Source organism: Agelaius tricolor, unplaced genomic scaffold, assembly GCF_023055355.1.
Source record: "Agelaius tricolor isolate 1412-34295 unplaced genomic scaffold, bAgeTri1.0.p SCAF_9, whole genome shotgun sequence".
NCBI classification, from domain to species: domain Eukaryota; kingdom Metazoa; phylum Chordata; class Aves; order Passeriformes; family Icteridae; genus Agelaius; species Agelaius tricolor.
Genome location: NW_027269269.1, coordinates 15,498,960 through 15,525,855, shown reverse-complemented (window position 1 = coordinate 15,525,855; position 26,896 = coordinate 15,498,960). Strand labels below are relative to the sequence as shown.

At 38.2% G+C, this 26,896-nt stretch overlaps 1 protein-coding gene across 29 annotated transcripts in view; it reads left to right on the top strand.

The window, feature by feature from the left end:
- The window catches only part of DLG2 (discs large MAGUK scaffold protein 2), a 982,781-nt gene that overhangs the window by 658,171 nt on the left and 297,714 nt on the right, over nucleotides 1–26,896 (top strand). For all 29 annotated transcript variants that reach the window (XM_071432840.1, XM_071432845.1, XM_071432843.1 and 26 more), the window contains 2 exons: nucleotides 3,892–4,016; nucleotides 24,034–24,203. In XM_071432840.1, coding sequence (XP_071288941.1) covers nucleotides 3,892–4,016; nucleotides 24,034–24,203 — 295 coding nt within the window. The remainder of the gene's footprint in view (nucleotides 1–3,891; nucleotides 4,017–24,033; nucleotides 24,204–26,896) is intronic.

Sequence of the window (26,896 nt, the reverse complement as noted above, 5' to 3'; positions counted from 1 at the left end):
ACAAATTTGAGCTTGGTGGTAAATCCCTGAGAAGCATGAGATATCCAGCATGAATAGGAGGAAACTCAGGCAATATTTTGTTTAAACCAAACTGGGCATGTTGTGCTATGCTAAGCCTTTTTTCAGTCTGAGTGCATGACTGGAGCCTTGCAACAAAAGGTGGAGTAGGTAGTAAGAAACTAAACTAACAATTAAAAAGTACATTCATCCATCTATTGCTGTGCAATTTTATGCAAATCTTCCTCGTATAGTCAGTAACTAGTTATATGGGATTTTTATAGTAGTAGAAATCGAGAGCTTGGACAAAGAGATGGAAAGGTTTAGGTACAGAGATAATTTAGCTAATAATAATTGAACACAAAATAATTTGGATATGAACCCTTATATAGAATCACAAAACTATGTATGTGTGTGTGTATATATACATATATATATATATATATATATATTTGCGCATGCTAATAAGGATGTTTGAGCAATACCATTAAAAGTTTATAGGTCTGAGGCTTGTTCTTCACAAGTTGTTAAAGTATTGGGAAGTTGAAACTTCAACAAGTTGTTGAAGTGTTGGGATTTTTGCATAGATTTCTTCTGCTGAAGGATCCTGAAATAAAACAGGCAAACATATTAAGGCCTAAATATGAATCTCAATTAAGAAGTATCAGTGGAGTATTCCAAAAGAGGAAGACTTTTCTCTATCACCTGTTGTTAGTTCTCATTAAGTATTTATCTGCATTGTTACCAGGCCTCTGAGCTCATTTTTAACTTGCTTTGTAAGCATCCAAGGGATGTAAGGTTTGGAGTAGAAAGAGTACAGTGAATTAACTTGATATTTACAGGGAACCACTCCCAAACATGAATCAGCATGAGAGAAAGCATGAGTGTTCCACCTTGGAAAATGCCCTGGCTAAGTGATGGTTCAGTTGTTGTTTTGGGCTGCGGGATGGCATTTTCATTGGTTCACATGAAATGGGAGGGAGACAGATACGCCAAGAAAAGCTGTGAAGATAATTACCACGCTTTTTTTTTTTTTTTTCTGGAATGGGGACAAAGGAGGTGCAAAAACTAAAGGGTGGGGAACCAAGCCTTGTGGAAATGTTCAGGAAGCATTGCAGTAGTAAACAGTACTTACTGGAACTTGGAATTACAGCTTGACAAGGGCAATGAGATTTTAGTAGAGCAACAATATGCTGGAGAACCTGCATGAATGCAGAGCATGGAGAGATCTGTGTGTCAGTATTGCTGCTCAGAACTGAAATACAGTCGCTTTTAACCAGAATGTTCCTGCTGCATTATTTTTCAAACCAAGGCTCTCAAAAAGCCATGAGTGATTGTAGCTTTGCTTTTAGCCTTCTTGGCTTTGATCTGAGGTACAAAGATTTTTCCATGTAGGCAAGGCAGACCCTTCATAAACTATAGAGAGGGAAAAGAAGTGTAATTGCTCTTAACTTTTGCAGCAAGTTTCTGGTGCAGTAAAGCCTTGCAGGGATGTACCTATTTGTCAGGGCAGCTTGTGCCTGACAGCTTGTAGATCCTGTTGATCAAGTCAAGGACTGCAGCCAGAATAATTGCTTGAAATTTTCTGGATACAGAAGTGCCAGTGAGGAGTGCTACCGTGTGCTTTTAAAAGGCTGCTCCTAAGGGGCAGAATCAGAACTTGCAGTATAACAGATGCACATTTATGGATAAATGTCAAGAATAGCAGTAATTCTCCTGAGAAGTGTGCAGCAGTGTTACCACATCACTGCTTACAGCCAGCATTGCTGTAGCATTTTTTAGCTCTCAAATGTTAATGGAAAAAGATACAGTAGAAGGAAAAGAGTGCAGAAATTATTTCCTCCTAAAATATCAAGTGCATTTTATGTGTTGAACTGTAACAATGAAGCACACCCCACATAACAGGCAAACTTTAATAGTTTTTTAAAGCTCTTCAGATAGATTTTTTAAAATTGTGGTGTTGCTGTTTGTGTCTTGTGCTAATATTTATGCCCAGATTTGTCCTTGTTACCCTCATCTTTGCCTTTTCCTGTCAACAATAATCTCTTTGCAGTTAATAATAAATACAACAATTTTATTTTTAGAGATTTGTTGGGGGTTTTGATTGCAAAAGAGGTATTGCTCAAAATTTCTAGAAATTTGCCCTTTGTTTTACTAATGTTTAGGGATTTTGTTCCAGGTTTCCTGAAGTACGTATAAGTAGTCTTTTCTTCTTTGGTGCTTGACAGTTAGCTTAATTATTAATATATCATATAGAAAGGATTTCAGGAAAACACTCCTAAAGTATTTAGAGAGTGCATGTAACTGTAAATGTGCTGTATAATTAGGTACGTGTTAAAATATTGGGAGAACAGTCTGAATCCGAGATGATCCTAATGATGAAAGAGAGATTAAATCAAAGATTTATAATGCTGGCCTGGAGGTGTTTGCTAACTACAGAAAATATATACAGAGTGTTTCAGTACTGTAATGATTTCCACGTTATAGCTGGCTGAGAAGTGTTGCAATATGTGCAGTCCTAAACCCATTTCCTTGGATTATAAATTAGTTCACAATTATACGCTGACAGCAGAGCTGCACATTGCGTGTTCATCTCTTGGGTAATGAGAACTGCATCTCTTGTGAATGCAGAATACTGATAACAGCATTCAGAATCTGACATGCTGCAAGCAGGCAACATGTAGGCTTTCACACACAAAATGCATCACCTTGAGTGCATTGAAGTACAGTTGAAAAATGCAGAAGTGACATTTGATTTAAATTATTTAGAAAAAAAATGTATGGAGCTGCCATTCTTATTAATAACTTTCCTCACTAGAACAGAACTAGATACGTGATCACAAGCAGCAGTAAAAGAAACAAACTCCCAATAGTCTGAGAAGGTAATGAAAGAAAAGTATTTTAGTGCCCTAAATAGACTTCATTTGTGGTACATATTCTGCAATATGTTTGTAGTTATATCACTGTGATAAGTCTAAATACCTAACTGAAAATACTTTTGGCTGAGAGGCCCTTAAAGAAAGAAGCACGTATTGCATTGAATTTTATGACATTCCCTATGCATCACGGCTTCTTAAACCTATATCTGCCTTTCTATAAATAAGAAAGAATCCTTTGGGAAAAAAAATTAATTCACACAGAGAAAAAACAAAACATGTACTTAAGGTTGACTTATATAGAAAAGCATTACTAATATATACTTCGAAAAAAGAATTAGAATTGTGGTTTTGAAATGTGTTTGAAAAACAGTGACTTGATTTGCAAGAGCATGAATGTGTGTACATATCTATTTATCTTTCATGATATTCTCATAAATAGTATAAACAATAAGTGAGATTATTGAGTAGAGTCTTAAAATGTCTTTCAAAAATTTTGTCCTAGCAGATCAGTAGGATGGAAGAAGTACTCTTGTTTTGTGGAATTTTTTTGTTTGTTTTTGAAGCATGTCAGTCTTCAACAGAAACTAGTAAAATAAAATACTTCAGAGTTAGATGTTTTTCACTGTTTCTGTTTATAAATGACAGTCATTTTGAAAGTCTTTTTTCAAAGCTCTGAAATGTTTTTCGCCTCTAGCTCTCATTGACTTGGATGAATTAATATTGGAGTTCAGATGCTAATTTATGTGACTGCTTTTGAAAACAAATTTAGGTCAAATCCTGTTTCTGTAGGAGTATCCATTAACTCTGTCATTAGCTCCAGGAAATCTTTCTGTTCACAGCCTCTGTTCTTTAACTGACAATTAATTTTTTCAGACTGAGTCACCTGGATTCAAGTACGGAGTTGCCAAATAGTGTGCTTTCTTTAAGAAGCAAGGTTCCTTTTCCATGCAATGCAAATGAATTCTGCAGAAATCTAGCATCTGAGTGATGGATTTACTTTTTATTATTTTTCCAGGGAAATTCTGGCCTGGGGTTCAGTATTGCTGGTGGAACAGATAACCCACACATTGGGGATGATCCTGGGATATTCATTACTAAGATTATACCAGGAGGAGCTGCAGCAGAGGATGGAAGACTCAGGTAAAAACAAACTTATTACGTGTGTTTGGAAACAAAATGTGTAATTATTATAATTGTTCTCTGGGAGCCACATGCCAACTGGATCTTTCATAGGGTCAGGGGAAGCAAATGACATGACTGGAGTCTCCTTTCTGCTAAGACAGCTGACTGAAGGAGCTTAGAGCAACTGAATAAGGGTAGTTAAATCCTGTATTACAGAGAACGCTTGATGGTGCCACCTCCTTCTTAGTAGCAGGTATTTACTTTAGTGCAACAGGTGAGATGGGGGCAGCAGGAGGAAACCTGAATATCAGCATGCAACTCTTCTCGAAGCCTGGCCTTTGTGTGTTCATGGCTCAAGAACTACACATTGGTCTTATACATTAAGCTATCAAGACTTCCCAAACAACAAAGCCATTTCTAAGTAATCATAGCTGTTTGTAGATGCTTCCTGTTATTTGGCTGCAGTAGTGAGATGTGTTTACTGCTGTTTCCAAACATTATTTTATTCCATGAGGATGTGATGGCTCTGCTGTATGTTCTGAGTCATCTCCAGAGTGGTCTGTTGCTTTAGAGCATGAAACAAACATACAGATCCCTTGATGGGGTTCTCAAATACATGACAGCATCTCTCTTAAACAAGGGGAACCATGGAAGTGCTTGTAATGGTCTTTCCTTATGGACCAAATGCAGAAAGGCTTCTATCTATCAAAGAAGCTGCCATCTTACTGTTGGTTGTGCAGCCTGCTAATGCTCCAAAAAAGCCAATTTAACTGGAAAAACTTGGGATAAAATGTTGATGCTTTCATGGTCTCAGCACTGAAATCAGCTCTGAGAGCCTTTGCAAAAAACAGATGGTCTAAAATTCATAAAATGTACCAGATGGTAACAGCATTTTTCCTGAAGCCTTTTCCTTTAATTCAAAGCTAAAAGGAAGGGGAATTGTCCAGTTTAATGAGCAAGTTTGAGATATTTCTTATGCTACAGTAATAATTTGAATTTGGAAATTTTATTTTTTTTTTTACTATGATAGTGATGAGGAGTCATGGTGGTTGGCAGTGCCTGAAGAATTTCCTTTTAACTAAGATTGCAGGTAAAAGGAATGGGACTAATGTCGTGTAACTTTATGACTAAAATGCAGCTATCTACTCCTAAGCTAGTCTCAAGAAAAACCTAAGCATTTCTAGGCTGTGATTCATTTCATTCTAAAGCCAATGCCTAAAATAGAAGAGAAGAATAAAAGAGCCTATATTTTCATTAGTGACTCAACTAAAAAGGAGTTTCTTTGCCTAGTCCAGCTGTATTGATCTGTACTGTAAATGTCTGCATTGGGCCAGATGAGCTTCATGGAAAACACAGCATGAAGAAACAGCAATGTTTGGAAATCACGCTATATAAATAGACATGATGAACAACATAAAAGGGGTCTTAAACTTGAAACTGCCTTTCTACTAAAAAAAGAATTCCTTGCAAAAAACAATGGTATCTTTTTAGTAGAATTTTTAATTACATATGAAAACTTTTTTAGTTTAAGCTATTAAGAAGACAGAAGCAATTGTATTCTGCTATCTTTGTAAAAAATCAAATATTTCATAACTCATCCCTGTATTAAATAACTACTGTAGATTTTACTCATGATTATTTCTGTGTTGTAAACATCTTGGAAAGACCTTCTAAACCCACAAAAAGTAGCATACTAAGGCAATTCATTAATCATTTTTAAGATTAGATGTGGCAAACTTTGTATTTTGTAATAAAAGTTTAGCAGTACAAGTATAATTATCTTATTACTAAGAGCTATATAATGTTTCAAACATATATTTGGTATGGGCATTCTTCCTACTCTCAGATTTTAGGAAGATTCCTCCTTTCCTTGCTTTATCTGGCAGATGGGTTTCACTTTGCTGCAAAGTCACAATTCTGTCACTTTTTTAGGAACACCTGAAAATGTAGTTATCAGTGGTCATTACTGACATGCCACTGAAGGGCCATATCCTGGGACAATCTTCACTGACTTACACGATAATTAATTTTTCATAAATTAATGAGAGAGTTTATCAGCTAGGGCCACTCTATAGGAACAAAAGCTTAACAACATGCAAAAACAACTACTAAGGGTAGTGATAACATAGGTTTCTTAGCAAAAGCCCGATTTTTAATTACCTGATAATGGGAGATTGGTGTTTATTGACTGAAAAAATATATACCTTTTTTGTCTACTTTTCTTTCACATTCTGCCTGCAGATAATCTACATTATATAGCAATGTGGGGTGTCTGAAGTGGCTTCTATATCTGCTGTCTGGTTTAATCATAAAAGGCTGTAAAATCACTTCCACTGCATTTTGCATGATGTCCCTTTGATCTAACTTAGCTGAGTGAAGCTCTTCAAACAGTAAGACTATGAAAGCAACCTGTAAGAAATTGACTTCATGCTCCAGAACCTTGGGAATATTTTACATGAATGCATGGGTTGACAGGGGAGGAGTAGGTCAGCTGAAGTTTCACCGAAGCCCAACAAAAGCAAATGCAGCCTAGTGCACCTGGGAAGGCATAACTTTTCTGTGGTAGATGTATAAATATATAAATATCAGGATTAACACCTGATGGGAGGGAGTGAAGATAAAGAAGCCAGACTTTTATCACTAGTGTCCAGTGACAGGGCAAGAAGCAATGGACAACAAGCACACGAAATTTCATCTTATCATCAGGAAACTCTTTTTTTATGCTAAGTGTTGCTGGACACAGGTAATGGAGAAGTTGTAGGGTGTCCATCCTTGGAGATATTTAAAACTTGACTAAACATTTTCCTGGACAACTTGAAGCAAGTAAACTTGCTTCAGCGAAGAGTGTTTGACAATGGGCTCTCAAGAGGTGCTTTCCAACTTAAATGACACTGTGATTCTTAAATGTGGCCTCAGCCAGCAGTGTGCTCTGGCAGCACCGAAGACCAGCATCAAGGTGAGCAGAGATGCACAAAGAAAGGACTGGAAACAACAGTCACATGTTGCAATAAGGAAAATTCCAGTTGTGTCTTGAGGATAAAAGAAAAAAATCTCTTTAATGTAACTTGTGATTCCATGAGATTATGGAATCTTTTTTCTCCAAGAGGTTCAAAATTCATCTGGGTAAATTCCTAAGCTATATGATTGAGCTTTCAAATTGGTCCTGCTTTGGGCAGGAGATGGGACTAAATGACCTCCAAAGGTCCCTTCCAACCTGAATTGTTCTCCAAATCTGCAGATTACTCTTGTGAATAAAACCTGAGTGTGAGACTGAAACAAAGGTGATTAAATTCCCAGGGTTTTCCTTTAATGGAGGAAAACCTTTTATTCCTTTTATTGACAGTAAGTGCACTGCATAGTACGGGTTTGTATCACTTCATGACCCATATCTCTGCTTAAAAAATAGCAATAATTATCAGCCACTTCACTCATCTTCATAAAAAATGCCCGTATTTGAGAGACTTCTTGAACTTCCAAAAATCAGAGGTGCACAGAACCACAGGACCTGTCAAGTTGAAAGGGACCCATAAGGATAATTGAGTCCAACTCCCTGCTTACTTCAGGACTACCACTAAAACTAAACCATGTAACTGACAGCATTGTCCAGATGCTCCTTGAGCTCTGTCAGGTGTGGTGTCACAACCATTTCACTAGGAAGCCTCTTCCAGGGATGGACCATGCTCTGAGGAGAGAATCTTTTCCTCATATCTAGTCTGAATTTCCCCAGAGCAGCTTTGTTCCTTTTCCTCATGTCCTATTGCTGGTCACCAGACAGGGGTGACCAGCACCCCCTCCAGTGTTCTCCCCAAGTACTAATGGATATGTTTATGTACTACTTTCCCTGAAATTCCCTGGCCTGTAGAACCAGTGTAAGAACCATCACACTGGACAACTCAGATTTTAGAAGACATTTAGATCAGTACACTATTGCTTCATCTTGCAGAACAAAGCTGTGGATATAGTGTAAGTTAATATGTAGTAAATAATATAAAATATATCATTTGATGGAATTTTAAGAACAAGGTTAGATTTAATTATTTAGCTATATGGGCCTTTAACAACCTTGGAACTAAATGGAGATTATTTTTTTCTCTGAATGCTTCATGCCATGTTTCTCTGAAGATTGGCGTTTCAAGTCAGGGATAGACAGAGAATATAAACTCTTTGAAAGTAGCAGTCATTCCCACTGAGTTGAAGGAGAATTTGCCTCAACAGTTTGATCTTTTAAAACTTTTGATGCATAAAAACTTCCTCTTCTCTCTCAATAGTGTTGGTTGTCCATGGGCAAACATCTACTTTTTAATAAAGAAGCTCTGATTTTGGACTTTTCTTCTCTGGAAGAAAGAGAATTCCAGTACTTACGGCTCAGTGCCTTTTTTGTTTTATTTGCATTTGTGTCAGAGAAAAAAAAAAACAGTGTTTGTTTCATTTGCCTACATAAAGCAAAGAACTTCAGTGTATAATATTCAGTAGTTACTTCTTTTGGATTATCGATCATAAGTGAACCTCTGGCTTCTAAAAGGCAACACATATAAACCCATTAATCTTCCTGTGAAAACAAGAGGGATCAGCTTTTGGAACTAGAAGCACAGGTTAATGGCAGAACTTTATTGGGGGGAAGAAAACTACTTAAAGAATGACGCAAAGCTTTCAATTATGATCAAGTTTAAAAGAGCACAGACTTACAAAATATTAATACATTTTTAGCAATCATAAATCAAAACTATTCTGAGTCAAGAATCAGTCTTGCTGATTATAGTTTCTTGCAGTCTAAATTTGATTTTATGGTAGAGCTAGCTTTCTCAAAAAGCTTTCTTGCTCTACAGGAGTGAGAGGGTCAGATGAGTTTCTTATGTATTGCTATCAACAATACACTTTTCCTTCTTGAAAAGACAAGTTTGAAAATGAGAGTTTTAAAAGGTCTTAGGATCTAAAAAAGTAAATAAAACCATCTTGTATAGAACAAGAATTCAAGTCTTACATTTTATACCAATGACTTGGTCACAGGAATCTTACTGAGCCAATGATAATAAAGTCAGTTATTGCATATGAGACGGAATATTAATGAGGGGGACTGTGAGGTAGATTTGGACAGTCTTGAGCTTGACTTTCAAGGGTTAATGTTGAACCAGAGGCTATTTTGGTATTTAAGCCTGAGATGTACTCAAGAGGAAAGAGGGTTGATACGAGAGCTGAGTCCAAGGGAAGAAATTGGCTGTGCCTGGGAGGATGCACATTGCCCTGGTTAGCTCCCCAGACCTGTGGCTGTTTCCTTCATTCTTTCTTCTAGGAAACTGATTTCTAATCTCTTCCCATTTGTGAACCTATCAATTGTTTTTTCCTTAAAAGCATGGACATTTCTAAGGAGAACTTCAACAGGTTGAGAAAAATCAGATCAACTGAGAGTTACCTTTGGCAGACTAATCAGAAACAGCACTGGTAGCCCCAGCTAGCTGAATATCATAGGTTAAAATGTTCTAAGGCTGTGCATTGATCTTCTTTCATTAGTTAATGTATCTTTCCTTTTCTTTAACTACTGTCTGCGAGGAGATTTTGTGTTGTAAAACTGCAGCATTTTTTAGGCATGCTGTGTTGCCCTACCATCACTCTGCCAGTTTTCCCCATTGGATTTCCCTCCTGCCCTCAGCTCTCAAAGTGACTTGGTGTGAGGAAAGGAACATTACACAAGTGCTAATAGCAGGAGACAAGAAGCAAAATAACTTGCCTTCAGTCATCCAGTAAATCAGGGAGAAAGCTTGGAATAGAGTAGTGATTCCTTCTCTCATGTTTCTGTGCCTTAAAGGCTTCAGTTAAATGCCTACCAGCAAAGGCTCTAAACAAATTAGATTGGTATTCTCTTCAGTTGTCAACTAAGCCGCTGTGAAGTGTCAAAGATTATAAATTTAGGTAGCTATGTGTAGCAGCTGAGGAACTCTGAAGACCCTTTCTCATGGATATTTGTGGGGGAGGGAAAAAAGATTGTGCTCTGATCAAAATTTTAAAATAAGTCTGTGTTTCACTAAAATAAAACAGAGAGGAAAAATTGTGATTTCATGCTATTAATTCAAAGCTTGAAAACTGGAATTGAAAAACATCTGAAGCCCAGATCTTTCCAGCAGCAGGCACACAGTTGTTGCCAATTGGTGTCCACTTGTAGCTCTAGATTGCTTGCTAAAAACTGAATTGAGAATGATGCTATGAGGCCTTTTCAGATTAATGTGAAGAGCCCTTCCCAGGAGAGATCATGTTCTTTACAAGTGTGTCATGTGCCTCTACTACAGCTGGGGAACTGGCTTTATTCCACCATCCTTATATATGAAAACAGAAGTGTGTATTCTTTGTGATTAGCTGCCTAAGTCCCTGTTAACTTCTGATCTTGTACTAAGCCTATCAGTACCAGGTCTATGCGCGTTGCAATGGCACACGGCTTGTTCAGGATGTTGTTATAATTACGGTGCTGCCACAAAACACTGATTCATATCTGCACTGTTTACAGGCCTTTGACAATGCTATTAGTTCAGTACATAATTTAGCAGTAAGTTAATAAAGAGGCATTCACCCTATTAGGCAAAACATGCTTGCTTTGCAGACAGTCATAAATTTGATCATGAAATATTGACTGTTCACTCTGTCCTGGTTTGTGTTAGGAAATTTGATCTTATTACCTCTGTTTGTCTGTGTAGCTGTATCTTTTTTGAGCTACCATGGAATTGAAAAAAAAACCATAATTACCACGGGCAATCTACATGAAAAAGGCAGGTCACAAAATGCAAATCTGATTTTCATACGTTATTTTCAAAGTTGAACACATCTTACCGTAGCTCACGTTTTAAGTTAACAACTTATATGTCTTATCATCCATGGAATATTGGACCATGTAATTTTGTTCTCTGTTCTTTGCATCACTTCATTTTTGGTTGGCTGAATCCTTCTTTCTCTCATTTTCCTATGTGAATTTTGCATTCTTTCTTCAGTATTGCAGATCCCCAGTGTGTCTCTGAATTGGTTTATACTGTATTATTTATCATTATTTATATTATGCTTTTCCTATTTTGAAAGTAGGGGGGTAGGCTGTAAAAATCCTTTTATGAGATACAAAGAAAGTGAAACTATGTTTTAACAGCTGAATTGTCTGGCAAAGAGAATAGAAGTTAATGAGTAATAAAAGGTACCTCTCTGGATTGTGGTATTTGAAACTGATGAATTTTATAGACTCTTTACAGACATCAGTGATGGACATTTTTACGGAAGTTTTCTTTTGTAGCACAAAGCATCAGTACCTTCCCCTGTACATTTCTGAGCTGTTTTCCACTAATTGAATTCCACTGCTTGTGACTAACACTTAAGCAAATTAACATGGTACTAGGACTCTAGCTTATGTAATTCCCATTGCACTGGAAATTCCATGCAGTGGTACTGAACTGGTTAACAGGTCTCTCTCCAAAGAGTTCTTTCATTACCCATCCTGCCTGAATTACAGTCGCCCCAGAGTCCTGCAGTAGCAGAACAGCATCATGCAGCCAAATCCAAGTGATTATTTCATCAACATGTTTGCACTAATACTGCAGTTACGAGTGTAAATAGCTCAGTGACAATTCATCTGGAAGAAGCTTTCTGTTGTTGCATACCTTAGAAATCATCAGCTTTCTGTGGACTCTAGTATTAGTCAAGGAAAAAATATTTCACATCTCTTCCTGTACTCAACAGGTGTAACACTCTAGGGTGCTATTGAATTTTTCATTTCTTTTAATTTTCATGAAACCTGAAAATAATATTTTAGATGAAAAAATAAACTGACCTGAGTGACCATAAAAAAAATAAAATTAGTTCCTTTTAAGCAGCAAATATCTAATTTTAAATATTCTAAGAAAAATCTTGGTCAACATTTTGTTTCTGACAGCCAAAACCACTAGTACGTGGTGAGACAGTTCATACTCTGTCAACACTCCTGGCTGTGGTTTGCATAAAGAATTTGGACTTTCAGACTTTAACCAAGTCATATTTTCTGACAGTACATCATCATTGTTACATTCCTTACTGCACTTTTACTGCAGCTGTTAGAGCAAGGGTGCCCCAGGATATTGGAGTTTCAGTGTCAAATTTGCAAGATGTAGGAAGACTTTGTTTCAATGTACTGCTCACATCATGCCAGCCTGTGTGTTACTCCAAATGATAGCAACACGACCAACCAGCTTGGTGTTTTCTCTGTGAGGTACCTTTTTGCACTCTACTCTGAGCTGCAGCTGTGTTGTGTGCAACCTAATGGTACTGATGCTCTGAAGCTGGTGGAGGCTCTTACTGAACTTGAACAACGTGTTTTCTCCTCCTCCATTTGTTTTAAGGCTGCATCTATGCTATTCCAATCACACCTAAGCAGGAGGGAGGGTTTTCTGCTTGTCGGTGCAAGCACAGTGCTGCTCGTTTTGTGCTCAACTTGCTGGGCCTGATCTTTGGTAACACTTTTCTTCTTTTGTGCTCAAGTTTCCCCATTTGTAAAATGGATACAGTGATCATTATCTTTGCCTCACGGGGGTTGTTGTGAAGCTAAAACGAGTTCATATTTGCAAAGCCCTTTGAGAGCCCCAGATGAAAAGCACTTATAAAAATCCTGAACCTGGGATTGCCTCCTGGGTTATCTGTTGTAACTGGTTTTCCTGCACAAACCTGAACGCACTGCAGACTCTGCTGGTGTCAGCTGGGAGGATTTTAACTTGGATTGAGGAACAGCTGAGCAGTTCAGTGCCTTCAGCAGGCAAAGCACAGCTTGGTCCCAGGTCAGCACCTCGGCTGTGCCCTGTCTGGACACGCCACAGCCTGGCGCAGAGCGCTGCCATTCCCCGGGCTCTGGGCCCTGCAGTCCCCGTGGCACTGGGGACAGCCGGACCGCGGGCTCCAAGGGTAAGTCAGGGCTGCAGAGCCAGAGCTGTCCCTGCCCTCCACCACACCTACAGCGCCTGGCCTGCGGCGCTTCCATACCTGCCAAGCAGCCCTGCAGCTGGGAGGAGTTTGGCTGCTTCCTGATGCCCTCATTCATCCTAGGCTTTACAGAGATTTGTTTTCTTTCCCTTTCCTTTATCCCAACACCATCCTCTCACAACACCCCACAGCTACCTACACCTCCTTCTGCTCATCCTTCACCTCTCCAGTGTTCCACTCCGGCCTCAGCTGTTGACGGGCAGATATGAGTCCTTGTCCTGGGAGCAGCAATTTTTCTTCTGGCCACCATTAGAGGCTGCCAGAGCTGCCCGGATCCAGCCGAGCCAGCAGCAGGGCTGCATGTACTGGGAGCTCCAGCACTCGGCTGCTAGTAGGAGTAGTTGCTGAAGGAAAGCATCGTTCATGGCACTGGCAGGAGACGAGACACAGAGAGACTGAGGATAACTTGGGAGTTAGAGAACGGACAGAGGAATGGAAAAATGTGGTAAGAGCTAATCAAAACTGAGGATTGAGCTGGATGAGAAATATAGAAGGAGAAGAAATGCAGGGTGGGGCAATATTTTGGGAGAGGGGAATAGAAAAAGTAAGCATTAGTTCCTATAGATCTTGCAAGAGGTTAATAAAGAAAATTTGATACAACTTTGAGCGCATTTAAGAGAATGCTTATGGATCCCCTACCAGTCCCAGCATCCTGCCCACCCTTTGCATGCCCCCTCCCCTTCCTGCCTTGTCCTGCCCATGCTTCCCTGTCTGTTTCCTCAGCCCATCCCCTTGCTGCCATGAACTCACCATGGAACACAGACATTTAAACTCAGTTGTGGGCTGGCTGGGGCTGCTGGCTGGGCAGTGTCTGCAGGCATTACCTGGTGGAGCTGCTGGTCTCAGTCTCCTTGTGCCTGTGTCTGTCCTGCACTGCTGAAAATCTTTTGCTTTGTGTAAAGTTGTGCTTCATTTCCAGTAAGTTGAGGTGGGAATCAGATCTGCAAAGTGCAAAATTTTCTTCTATGTTTGGACAATTATTTTGATTTGTCTTTTATACTTGTGTGTCTGGTTCACTTCCAACCCAGCAGCTTTACCTGGATGTATGTTTGTGAATTGGAGTCCCAAATTCTGTTTGAAGAGGATGCTAATTATGCAGAGGACATTTTAAAATGAATAATGTGGGAAGTGTAAGATCATAAACTCTGTACCAAATTACCACAGGTGTGGCTTACCTAGCAAGAGAGTTAATTTGCCTTGAGTTATTCTGGCCAAGCAATAACTGAGAGCTTGATGGCACAGAAAATAATTTCATTATAAATAATTTAGAACATCTGTACCTCCAAACTCATTATGCACTGACAGGGTATCATTCTGCTTTCAGGATGTTTGTGATAAAGGAAAATAAATGATGAAAGAAGAGGTCCTCCTGCTGTAGATGTACTTAAACTTGAGTTTTATTCTAGAAGTTTATGCTTGAGTCTGTGTGCAAACTGAATGGGTGTCAGGTGCTCCTCCCCTCAAGCCCATATAGCTACACCCTGCAAGATGAGCTACCATCAGTTAATAACTACTCCCCATGCTCAAAGTGTGCATTAGCAGATGCAGCTCTTCTGGGAGGCATCAGTGGGTGGGCTTTTGCTTCTCTCCTTGTGCTGCATGGGGCTTGTATGTGAAACATTTTTAACCTCTTGGATTTTTATTAGACACAGAAAGAATGGTACTTCTTTTTAGTGTTGTTGGCTCAGCCATCAAATAGATATATGAGAAATTTTATCTGCATGGGTTGTTTTTTTTTTTTTGTTTTTTTGCAGTGGTGAGGACTTAGAGGATTACATTTGGAGCTCATTTAGAATATACTGACATTTTTAGCACCTGAATATTATTGATCGTTTTGCATTCTGCCTTTATGAGTAGATTTGAAATAATACCAAGTCAATATTGTACCAAATTTCAAAATTAATATTGATTTAGAAATCAATAGTGGGACACTATTATTATAATCATTTTCATAAGAAATATTATTATTTGAAGCTGAAGTTTCTTAAATTATATGAATGCTCATTGAATGGTATTAGTTTTGACATTTTGGTTAGAAATTCATTCCTACAAAAATTGCCTTGAATCTCTTTACCGAGTGGGTTGTTTTTTTTTAGTCAGTAAATTAAAATACTAATATTTAGTGCATTTGGCAGCAGTACATTTTTAAAAGTTTTCAGTGCATGTGTCAACATATTTAAATTACACTGTTTCTTTATTTGGCTTATAGTAATTTAAATAACCTATTTCTTAAGTCTCTGTTGCCCTTATGATCATTTTTAATGGAGTGTTGGGCTGCATCACTGCATAAATTTTGCTATCTTCAAATTCCAGGTCTAAGAAGACTTAAGAATATTATACTGAAGCTGAGCAAACATTTTTTGGTACAAAATGAAGTCCAAATGGCTTTTAAGTGCCAAAGGAAAAGAGCAAATCAGGGCTGCCTTCATTCAAAAAAGTAGTGGCAAAAATCACCTTTGGGGGGAACCTGCATTCACTATCCTCTCTCTGGGGAATGTGAGGCTCCAGCTTCCAGAGGACTAGTCAGACCACTAAACTGGAGGGGCTGTGAAATCAGTGTGGTTTTTTTTTTCCTCTCAAGGGTCTTTCACTTCCTCAAAGACAAGTAAAGGTTACTTGGGCCAGAGCAATATTGCAGTGAGTGTGATGCTTTGAAAGCCAGGTAGACTGTGGACCGGGGTCTCCTCTTTATGGATGCCCTGAGGATTGCTCAGCAGCAATCTTACACATCGACCTGCATACATTACTATGGTTTTTAGAGTTCATCACATAGAATCATTGAATGGTTTGGGTTGGAAGGTCCAAAAACCCTCTAGTTCCAACCCCCCTGCATGGACAGGGACACCTTCACTAGACCAAGTTAGTCAGAGCTCCATCCAACCTGGTCTTGAACACTTCCAGGGGTGTGGGGCATCCTCACCTTCTCTGGGCAACCTGCGCCTCACTATCCTTACAGTAAAGGGTATTTCCAAAGAGTCTTCTCAATATCTAATCTAAATCTACCCTTTTTCTGTTTAAAGTCATCATGCCCTGGCCTGTTGCTATGTAGTCTTGTGAATTTCCCTAATGTATGTAAAAAGATTTCATCAAGTCAGCAGGCAGAATTTCTGCCATCTTGCTATTGAGGATGCTTCCTGGGTGAGGAGCTGATTTAGAATTTAGGAATGGGATACTAAGACTGCAATCTAAAGACAGCATTACATTATACAAAGTGCAACAGTTTCAGTGATGGAAACAGGCAATGAAAGTGTTTTTCTGAGATGATGTTGGAGACCGCAGACTGTTGTTTTGTTTTTAGTTTCTCTGACTGCCTAATCTTTTTGTTTATTCAATTTTGTTTTCATTCAGAGCTTTTTAGATGTAATTTTTTTTTGCTTAACTGAAAAATTTGTTCAGCATAAACCAGTGCCATTTTTGTCAAGAAAAAAAAAGGATGATAGAAAAAATTGACCTTAACTTTCCATTTTATTTCAGAGTTCAGTTGTAAATCTGTAGGTGTTACAGCCAAGAGGCATTCAGGTATATAGAAAGATGAGTGGTGGTGTTTCCATCTCTGAAATTAAATCAGTGTTACCAGTAGTTCAGCTATATGCCTTTGGCTTGAAGAGCTTGTCTAGCAAGGCCCTTTAGGATGAAAAATCAGGTGTCACATGTAGAAGATTATGATGACCAGAGAACCTATGTTTGCTCTCCTCACAAAAAGATTCTGGGACATTAAACAAAACTAATAAGCAGCAGGTTGAAATAACCACAAGGAGAATTTTTAGCTGGTAGTAAAGCTGTGAGATTCATTGATAAAAAACACTGGGGATGTTGAGTTTTCATGAGTTTTGAAAAAGGTTAAATTAATGTAAAAGAAATTATCCAGGGCTATTATTTGGAAAAAAGAAAACAGTATTTTTGGTTCACAAAAGTCCAGCAGCTGAAAATGTATTCTGGGTAAAAAATTGTGTTAATATTTTTCCTTTACCACCTGCTAAAGGCCACAGTTGGAAAGAAACCCAGACTAGATGGAGCCCTGGACTGGTTTATCACTTCATGTAGCTTTTATCTTCTAGATGAGCAAACACCTTATTCCACACATTTTAGTTCCGAGCTTCCCTGTAGTGGGATCATTCTGGCCATAGGGAGAGCACTGTCTCCATTAGGCCAAGGGTGGATCTCTGTGTGAGCCACTGGGTGTTTGGTAGGGATGTGGTCAGAAGGTTGAGCAGGGCAGCTCCAGTGCAGGTCTCCTTGTTGGCTGGCTTGCCTTGCTGCCTTGGTGTGTGCCTACCAGGGGCCAAGGTTTTAATCTACCTAGCAGGGGTTTGTACTAAAGGTTTGTGACTGCTCTCTTTTCTGTTTCTGTTCCTGTTGGGAGCCACTAATGATCCCCTCCTGAAATCAATCACTGAATGTCAGGATGTGCAGGAGCTCACGGTAGTGCTAAATGAGCTCAACATTGCCGAGCTGCATTAATATTGCCATTTACCTGTGGTAATTGGCTGTAGACATATGAAAGATATTGAACTGGCTGGATTTCTACTCTGGATCTACTCTGTCAGTGTCTGTGCTTGGATGTCTCTGGGATTTCAGTGTGCCAATTTTAATGTAATATGATGTATCTTTGAGGTCAGATTTCAGATATTAGGTTGGGGAATATTTTCAGCCAAGAGGTGTGTGTGTGTATATATATACACACACTCCCAAAACCAGACACCCTGTGATAAAGGCATTCCAAAGACATTCCACCTAAAAGGACAAAAGGATCTCTTTGGATTGGCAAAAAGGCTTAACTCAGAGAGAGCCCCAGCTTTGTCCAGGAAGTTCTCAGAAACAGAGTAGAATGCAGAAAGGATCCAAAGTCCTTTAAACAATAAATAAACTGCTTTTTAGCCAATTTTGTGTCTGGAGTGCAGTCTTACAGCTGAGTTTAAGGCCTTTAAGAAAAAGAAGGAGAGAGATTTAAAAAAAGGAAATGCTGATGCATCCTCTATTGAAACTGTGTGAATAGGAAGATATTCAAGCTTCTAAATATATTTTCTTCTAAGAGTCTAAAGGCTGCAGGGACTTTTCCATTCCTAATTATATAGTGCAGTATGCCGTCTGTTTCTGACTTACAACTTCAAAAATAGAACTTAGAGTCATAAATGAAACACAAGGAGAGGGATGAAGAGATGCTGTATATGATAAGGAAGTGCTCTGCTAATATTTTTACTGATGTTGTAGCCAGGCACTTGGGTTTTAAATTCAGTGACTGTTATGCAAGCCCTTTAATACACTGGCATTTCATTAAGAGGCTGTTTAAAAAGAAATCTGTGGGTAGCTAAAGCAGTAGCAAAGGACAAGCAGTGTAAATATCTTATGACAGTTCTGTGGCTGTGCTATTGTGTCTCAGGTCTCAGCAAGATCGTATCTCTAACAGGGTATGGAAACACAGTCATTTCAAGCAATAACGTATTCTGAAATTCAGAAGTATTTCCTAAAATCTGAGTTATTTCCTGACAGTTCGAGCTTCAGTCTCTGTTCTGGAAGTGAAATAAAGCTCAAAGTCCTCTGGTAGGACACCTGCAGATCATGGTGGTAGGACCTATAGCCTGCCTGGATGTGATCTGAAATTCTTGACTGCATTATAGCTGGCACTTTTACCTCCAAAACCATCACTAGACTCCTGGTATACAAAGGAGGTACTTCATTTGTACTTTTTTATTTCTCATGCAAACTTTGGGAGGGCAAGAAGTAGCACTTAGTGCTAGCCTGTCCCTGGATATGGGAATTGGAAAAGTGACTGGGACTGCCCTGATCTAGAGGGAGTGAGCTGGATCTGCACAGGCAGACTTTTGCTGATGCTCTTCCACGTCTTTTACCTTCTGCCATTTAGGCAGGAATCCACTAACAGATCATTTTCACTTGAAAGGGTAAATAGCTATTTTCTACACCCAAAATACTGGAAAAATTCAAAGGAGTGAACTGTGGGGATAACCAACACAATTTCAGGTCCTCCTCCAAAATCTTATGGGGTTGGAGGCTGTGGGCTGAACTCAGGTAGTGTGCTATAGGACAGACTGGGTTTCCATTATATTTTAGTTAAATCTGCACACATACTCAAATGAGAAACATTTTATGAGGTTTTTTCTTTATTTCAATCTCTGGGATGATACTCATTCCAGTTGCTGATATGAATTGTGAGGCTGCACAAGCACTGCACTAGGCTTGAGCAAGCACACCCTGCTTTTTAGCAGGGCTTGTTAGCTCAGCTATCCACCAACCTTGGGGCTCCCTGGGCCAACAGACTGAAACTGGCTTGCCAGTGCAAGGGGAGAAAGCATCTGCCTGGGTGAATCTACTTAGGGAAATGCTGTGCAAGAGTTTCATTCCTGTCTTTGCACACACACAGCTGCCTTTGTGCTTGGTTGGTGATTGCCTTTTGACTCTCGCTTCTGAAAACTTGTTGCAAGGGTGAGTGCAGCCAGGAAGAGGCAGGAGACTGCTTTGCTTGGTTATCCAGTGTTTATGCTGAGTGTGCCTGGGGGCTGCAATGAGTTCCTCTTTGAGATGAGCCAAGAAAGTGTAGACTCTCCTCTGGAAAGCTGATTTAGACTGTAAAGAGAAGACAAAGGGAGCAGGATGCAGGTGAGGTTTTAATCCTACATTTATAGACTATGAAAGAAGAACCTGGTGGAGGTTGCACACAAAGAGCTGGGATGGCACCAGGCCAGCATCATTGGGGAAAAGCTTATATTTTATTGAATTTATTTCAGTGCAATAGATTAATGCCATTGATCCAGAGTCTTGAATTATGATGTTTTTCTCTCAGAAATGAAACATTGGGGGTTTAGTCCTTATTTAATTTTCCTCAGAACTAAAGATAATTCTGTTCTTAGAAGCATAGGTTAGATTCAATACTTCAAATAGTGCCTCTATGTTAAATACAGTTAGGTTTACTGTTTTATTGCACCAATATTTCCACATATTTTTAAATCAAAATTAATCCTAGGATTCAAAACTATTATTGTGTTTGGTTCAAATTCTGCTGTGTCATTTGTAAGTTACAAACCCCTCCCCCCATCATAAGTTTTATCAAGTAGTATTTTCAGTAGTAACCATGAGATTTTTGGAATTTGATTATAAATCACATAAGTGTCAAATTTTGAGTTAGGATTGGCTGTTACCTTCATCAGACATTTTCATAAGCACTAGTTCCTCTCCAGCTTCCAGAGACAGACAGGAATTTTCTTCCACTGATAAATATTATCTCTTTGTTTTTGAAATAGACATAGAAGTAGTTTTACACTACTTTACAATGTCAGGAAGGGGTCTAAGAGTATACATGAATTTGCTACAGAAATTGGATCATGTCTCTAAGGATCATTATACATAAGGAAACTATGCCCTAAGGTGTATACATATCATTGGTATTTAGTGTTAGCTCTGTATTCTGTGATTTTAAAGACAGGTCTGAAGACTGCTGTAGTAAATGTGATAGCCTTTATTCTGAATTCTTACTGGAAGTTTGAAAAAAAAAATACTCCTCTTGGAAGGAAGTTATATGAGCCAGTATCAATATGTACATTTTTTACCCCATGTGCTGTAAATTCTAGTTATTATGGAATAGGAAGGGTGTGTATTGAATTAAAAAAAAAAAAAGCTGGGGAAAGAGAGTCATCCTTCTTTAGCTAATGGAGTAGACATATTCTCTTAAGTTCAGATAATCTAATTATAATTATTTGCTGACCTCTTGAAGAAAAGATAATAATCCTTTCAGCTTGCAACCTAGCATCTTGTGTTCCTGCTTAAGGTGCTGTGCTCTTGTGAGTTCTGGAAGAAAGAAAATATCAACAGTTTTGTAGGGAAACTTAGGCTGAAAAGCTTAGACACTGGAGCAAAGGATAAAGAGAAAGTTTAGTGTTTCTTTTTCTGACCTGTGTAGCCTATCTGATATCTTCATGCTGATATATGGAGGTGTATATCTACTTGATATATTCTATAGTTTTGCACTCGTTCTCCCATTATAACTATTTTTACCTTGATTTCTATGCTCTGACTAAAGAATAAAGAAATTCCATATCAATTTAAGTTTTTCTGAGGAGGCAACTTAAAAAAAAAAATCAGTTAGCTTTGGTTAGAAAGAATCAATGAATGCTGGCCATTCTGCAATGGAAAGTGTGGTAACTCTACTTTTGAAAAGCAGCATTGTCCCACTAATATGACTTAGCTGGAGGTGTCTGGATGATGAGTAAGACCTGTGGATTACTACAGGATTTAGTATCATGATGTTGATCCACGGAGTACAGATTATTCCCCTGTTCTTCAGTCTATAGTTAGTTCCACTTAGCTTTGCTATGGCAAGTGGGCTAATGTGTGTTGGCAGGACCATTTGGTTTTGTGGGGCTCTTAGCTGCCACACCAAGCTGCTTTGGGTTTCCCTTCAGGGCACCATATTGCACAGAACAAGGGAGCAGAATGATCATTACCAGTTGTCACCTACTATATGTCCACTAAGTGCCTAAGGACTGTACTCGTCTTCTTTACTTACAAGTTGACTGACTTCTCAAGGATGTCTGCAGTTCCTTGAAAACAGTAAAAATCAAACTCAGATGAATATAGTGAAATTTAAACCCTTAAAAATAGGGGTTTTTTTCTTAATATAAGCTCTTATCTGCTTTGAAGATAGCAACAATTGGTAATCCTCCGAGACCCTGACCTTCTCCCTTAACAAAGTAGCTCTGATATTTCTTCTGTGAGTTGTTTTGCATGACTGTTGCATGTGTTCTATATTTAACTATCCAAGGTCCTTCATATTGAATTTATACTACAAAAGTTTTGTAGAATATGTTCATTATGGTAAAGAACCTAGATAAGCTAGTGTGCCATATGAAGAGCTGCCAAACTCATTTTAATGTGTTACCTGTGCGGGGGATTGTACAGACCTTAATCATATTAGGTGTATGCATAATATTTGAGAGCAGGCCTGAGGAGAACTGCTTGGATATATTGATGGATGAGAAGCTCAGCATGACCTGGCAATGTGCACTGGCAGCCCAAAAAGCTGAGATGTATGAGGTTCCTCCCAACCCAAACCTTTCTCTGATAATACAACCACTGTTGTATGTATTGGTGAAACTTCTAGGATCTCTTCTGTTGGGCTTGTGTTGTCTTGGATTGTGAGGCAGATCTTCTCCTGGCCACAGCTCTGTCACCATCTGAAACCAACTTACAGGTATAGGGCATATCCAGCAATAAACGAGAAAAGAAATCAAAAAAAATAAAATTTTGCCATAGATTTGGCAGGTGAACAAAAAGCCAGGAAAATGCATTGGAGAGCTGCTTGCAAGGGCAGAGTAGTTCTGTCCCTAAGGGGTAAGACCATGCACTTAACCATCTGAAAGAATTTTCTTAAACTGGGTTTAATGACTTTTTTCACTATTATGCTTTTAAGTTTATTTTGTTGCAGCATGTGCATATATGTTCTTGAATATTGTATTTATTTATTAAAAAATGAAAAATTCACCTCCTCATGAGCGGGGAAAAAAGCCTACAGGTGTGGAAAAGCATAGAATCATACTAGCATAGTTTGGTTTGGGTTGGAAGAGACTGTAAAGATCCTTTATTTCCATCATTCCCAGCTTTGGGCAGTGACACTTTCCATTAGACCAGGTTGCTTAAAGCCCCTCCCAGCCATGGAAACTTATGGCATTAAAGTAAACCATCAAACCCGACCTTTGAATGATATCTAGAATCTTTATGATACAGTATTCCTTCTCAGAAGTGAAGCATGAGCTTTTTGTCCTTTCCAACTTTCACCAGTCTCAAATAACTATGTTATTTTTGTCATTTTGATTTGAGTTTGTTTGAAACAAAAGCAGCAGAACAAGAATATGACAAAAACCATCCTAAATTCTCAGAGTTCTGAAAAACTTAAGTGTTCATTCTCCCTCCATGTGCTAAGACTCCTAATCAATATCCAGATCAGGTGTTCTTTTGCTGTAAAGAGTCACATTTAATAGTTGATTTTTATGTATAGACATATAGCAGAAATGGGAATATTTTTAGCAACCCATATTTACTTCACTGATTGTCCTTTCAGACATGCAGAACACATTCATTTACAATATGCCTTTTTCTTCTGTACCCAAAATACTTAGAGGCATCTCGCAACAAATGTAGTACACAAGAGCAGTAGAGTCTCAATTAATCTAGTTATTTTCACTTGTCCTCATTTGCAAAGAAAAGATGGCCCAGTAGTTAAGTCATTAGCCTGCTGCTTTGGAGATAGATTTTACTGTTCGTAAGTTGTAGATTTCCTTTCCAACTAGGACAAATCTGTCAGATAAGGAGAATGCAGCTCCATCTAACCAGGACATTGAGGGTGATTATATGTCCATCCTCAAATACTTTACTTAATGTTCAAAGTAAGACACTGAGGGAATTTGATTGGTGTTCTAATAAAAAAGAAAATGCGATTACCATACAGCAGATCTTGTAGCCTGCAGTCAGTGTGTAAAACAAAGAATTTAACTTGAGTAAATTATTTAGCATCAAGCATTCTCTTTTAAATTGTCTGCTTTTTGTAGGACAGCATTTTTACTATGACAGCTTTTGTATCACACTGTAAGATTTCTGTCAGAGCAACTGTAGTTGTCCTTACTATGGTCCATAGTAATAGTATGCAGCATGAGTGTTTCAAAGCAATTATATTGTTTAGTCAAAACTGTTTTAATGAAGTCTGTAAAGACAAATTATTGCTTATTTCTATCACTATAGTACATGTAACCCCAGTTTATGAAGGAGGATGGTAGGTGTGAGTGATTGAGTAGACTCCAGTTTGAATCAGGTATGGCTTTTGGAAGGAGTGAGTGCTCTGTCTCATTGCTTGTGAAGCATATTGCATTAACTCTGTCATCTGGCAGACATGGATTTGATGATCCTTGTGGGTCCCTTCCAGCTCGTCATATTCTGCAATTCTGAGATTCCCAATGAAGTCATCTTCATTTTACAGCACTGCTGACAAAACTTCCTTTGGTCCGAAGTAACAGCTGAAGCATTCAGTGGCTCTGGTTCTTTGTTTTTCTTGTAGGGTCAACGATTGCATCTTGCGAGTGAACGAGGTTGACGTGTCGGAAGTGTCACACAGCAAGGCCGTGGAGGCCCTGAAGGAGGCCGGCTCCATAGTGCGATTGTACGTCCGGCGAAGGAGACCTATACTGGAGACCGTCGTAGAGATCAAGTTGTTCAAAGGACCGAAAGGTAGATAAGAAAATTAAAAAGGCATCCATTTTAAACTTGGTGTTTACCCTATCTTGTAGCTTAAATGGCATCTGGCCTTGTTGATTTGCTAACTGGTTGACATGTCAAATACTGAAATGTAGTTCATTTAGGCAGGTAGAACTTGAATTCATGGTTAATCTCTTCCTGAAATATAAAGGATTTCAAGGAGCTGTGGTTTGCTTCATTCAATGTTTACTCTCTCCTTACCTTCTAAGGACACATGGAGATGCTATGTGGCAGTACATAATACTACCTTTAAAGTTCCTTTACTCAGACCTTTGATTTAAGGTGCTGTTGAATGTGGAGTTTCTGAATTCTTCCTCTTTTCAGAAGGTTTTTTGATTATCCAGCTTGCCCTCTCTACTTTCATTATGTTTTTTTCTAGTTATCTTTGGAACATGGAGAATATCAACTTAGCCAGATGCACAGAAGAATTTTATTTTATTCTTTAACAAAATTATGTGGAAATCTAGCACAAAACCTTCACTAGTCTAAATGAGCTTTACTGCTTCCAGCAGAACCTTCTGGTTACAGAACAAAAAGCCAAATTCCTTTCTAGAAGCATTTTTCTTCATAGCTAATTTCTGGACAAAGAAAATGCATATTTTCATGGTACGTGTGAATAGAATGAACAGCAGTTAATTATTTTGACCCATAATAGCTGTTTCATAAGCACATGTTTGAGATATATATGTATTATGAAATGAAGACATTTTTATGTCTGTTAATATATGCAGTGCACATGAGATTACTCTCCCTGTTTTATCTATAGCGAATAATCTGCAGCTTTTTCAGTGTTCTCCCTTACATGTCCCCTCATGTGAATATTATAGTATGCTAGGGTATAGTAGTGTTTTTGAATAGAAGTAATGGAATATATTTAGTATATTAATGCATATTGTTGAGCTTGACCTCTAATACTCAACAAAGATAGTGCAACACTGAAAACAGTGCACTCTTTGACACTGCAGTGTATTCATTACACTCTGCTCTTGGAGAAGAGTAAGATATATTTAAACAGGCATCTGATGGTAAATCCCTGAAAGTTTGGATTGTTGTGGTCAATTATGATGCTGGATTGTTTTTCTACAGAAGAGCTTTTCTAATGGTATTTTTTATGCATGTGAATTCAGAGTAGAAGTGCAGGCAGTGTTTTTAAAGATTTGGAGTTAAAGTGTGTGATGTGATAGTCGTTTTGAGAGACCTAAGGCTAAAGAAACTAAAATTAACTTGTCCTTTCTGGTTGTGATGAAGCAGTAAAAATTATTCACCGTGACCAAATTTTTGCTACATTGTGAAAACGGACGAGAGAGGCAATCATTATCTAATAATGGGTTTGCATCGTGTTTGTTTTGAGTGTATGCCCGAAACTATTTCTTTTTACAGTTATTTTCATAAAACAGAATGGATACCAAAAAAGTGCCTTTTAGGGCAAGCTAAAAAACTTTTGCTTCTTATTGCTGCAAATATGATTTTGTATCTGTATTCTTATATGAAGTTTACTACAGATAAGTGCTATAAATAATAAATTTTATTGTTAAGTTGAATATATTTTTTTATATTTTCACTTTTATAGAAACAAGTTAGCTGGAAACTTGGATAAAAAATAAGTTGATGGACTAGTTTTGTGCAAAAGCCAGGGGTTTTGCCTTCACAATTCAGGCAGTAAGGAAGCCTACTCTATTAGGCTTCCTGTATTCTACAAATAAAAAAGCAAAATGAAGAAAATAAATAATATATAGTTGGGATGAAAACTTTACCAATACTATTTTTAATATCTAGAGCATTTTTCATTTTTTTCAAAATCTTCCATGAAAAAATTATCTATTGAAAGGCATCAAACTCTTAGTAGAAATTGAGAATAAAACCCGTGACTCTTGGCTGTGATGCTTATCTCCTCATATTTCAGGTAATTATTTAGTTGATTAGTGAACTAGTATTAATAGTGAACTATTATTAATGATTATTTAGATTATTAGTTTATCTGTGATCTGCTCTTTCACCCCATTACTATGCAACATAAAAACCACTTAGTATTTATATAAACAGTGTTTCTTACTTCTCTGATTGAAATTGGGATGTTTTGGTGTCCAGAGGAGGATCTGAAAACTAGCATGGTAGCTTCCACACCATTCCTTCTTTCCTACTCACAAAATTAATAAAGAAAGTAAATCTGTTTTTTAGATAAGAAGGTTGTTCCATACCAAAATTGGAATAGCAAACATCTTTTCAATTGTTTTCCTGTCTCTGTCAGTATATAATCCAGCCTTTACTAAGTTCATTCCTTACTGCCCTGAGGATTCACCACATGAAAGCAAGTCTTGGCATCCCTAATACCAGGTAAACTCAGAGATCCCTAACTAGCCTATGTGTAGTAGATTATATCTTTCAGCACTTGAAGTTGGTAAAGAAGGAAATTTGCAAGGCTTTATATATAGAGGTCCTTTTAATGTCATCTGAGATATTCAGGATGAGGGCTTTTACAAGTTTAGACCATAGAGGTTAGTTGAGTTTTTTTAATGGGCATTTACTTTTGTTGCTAGCAACTACCATATAGAAGACATTGATCAATTTGCTGAAGGTATTTTAAACATCACATATTGAATAAGCACTGTCTGGAGATGCCTTTGAGTCTGTAACAGGGGGAAGGGCATGCTCTTGTGCTGCCAGGA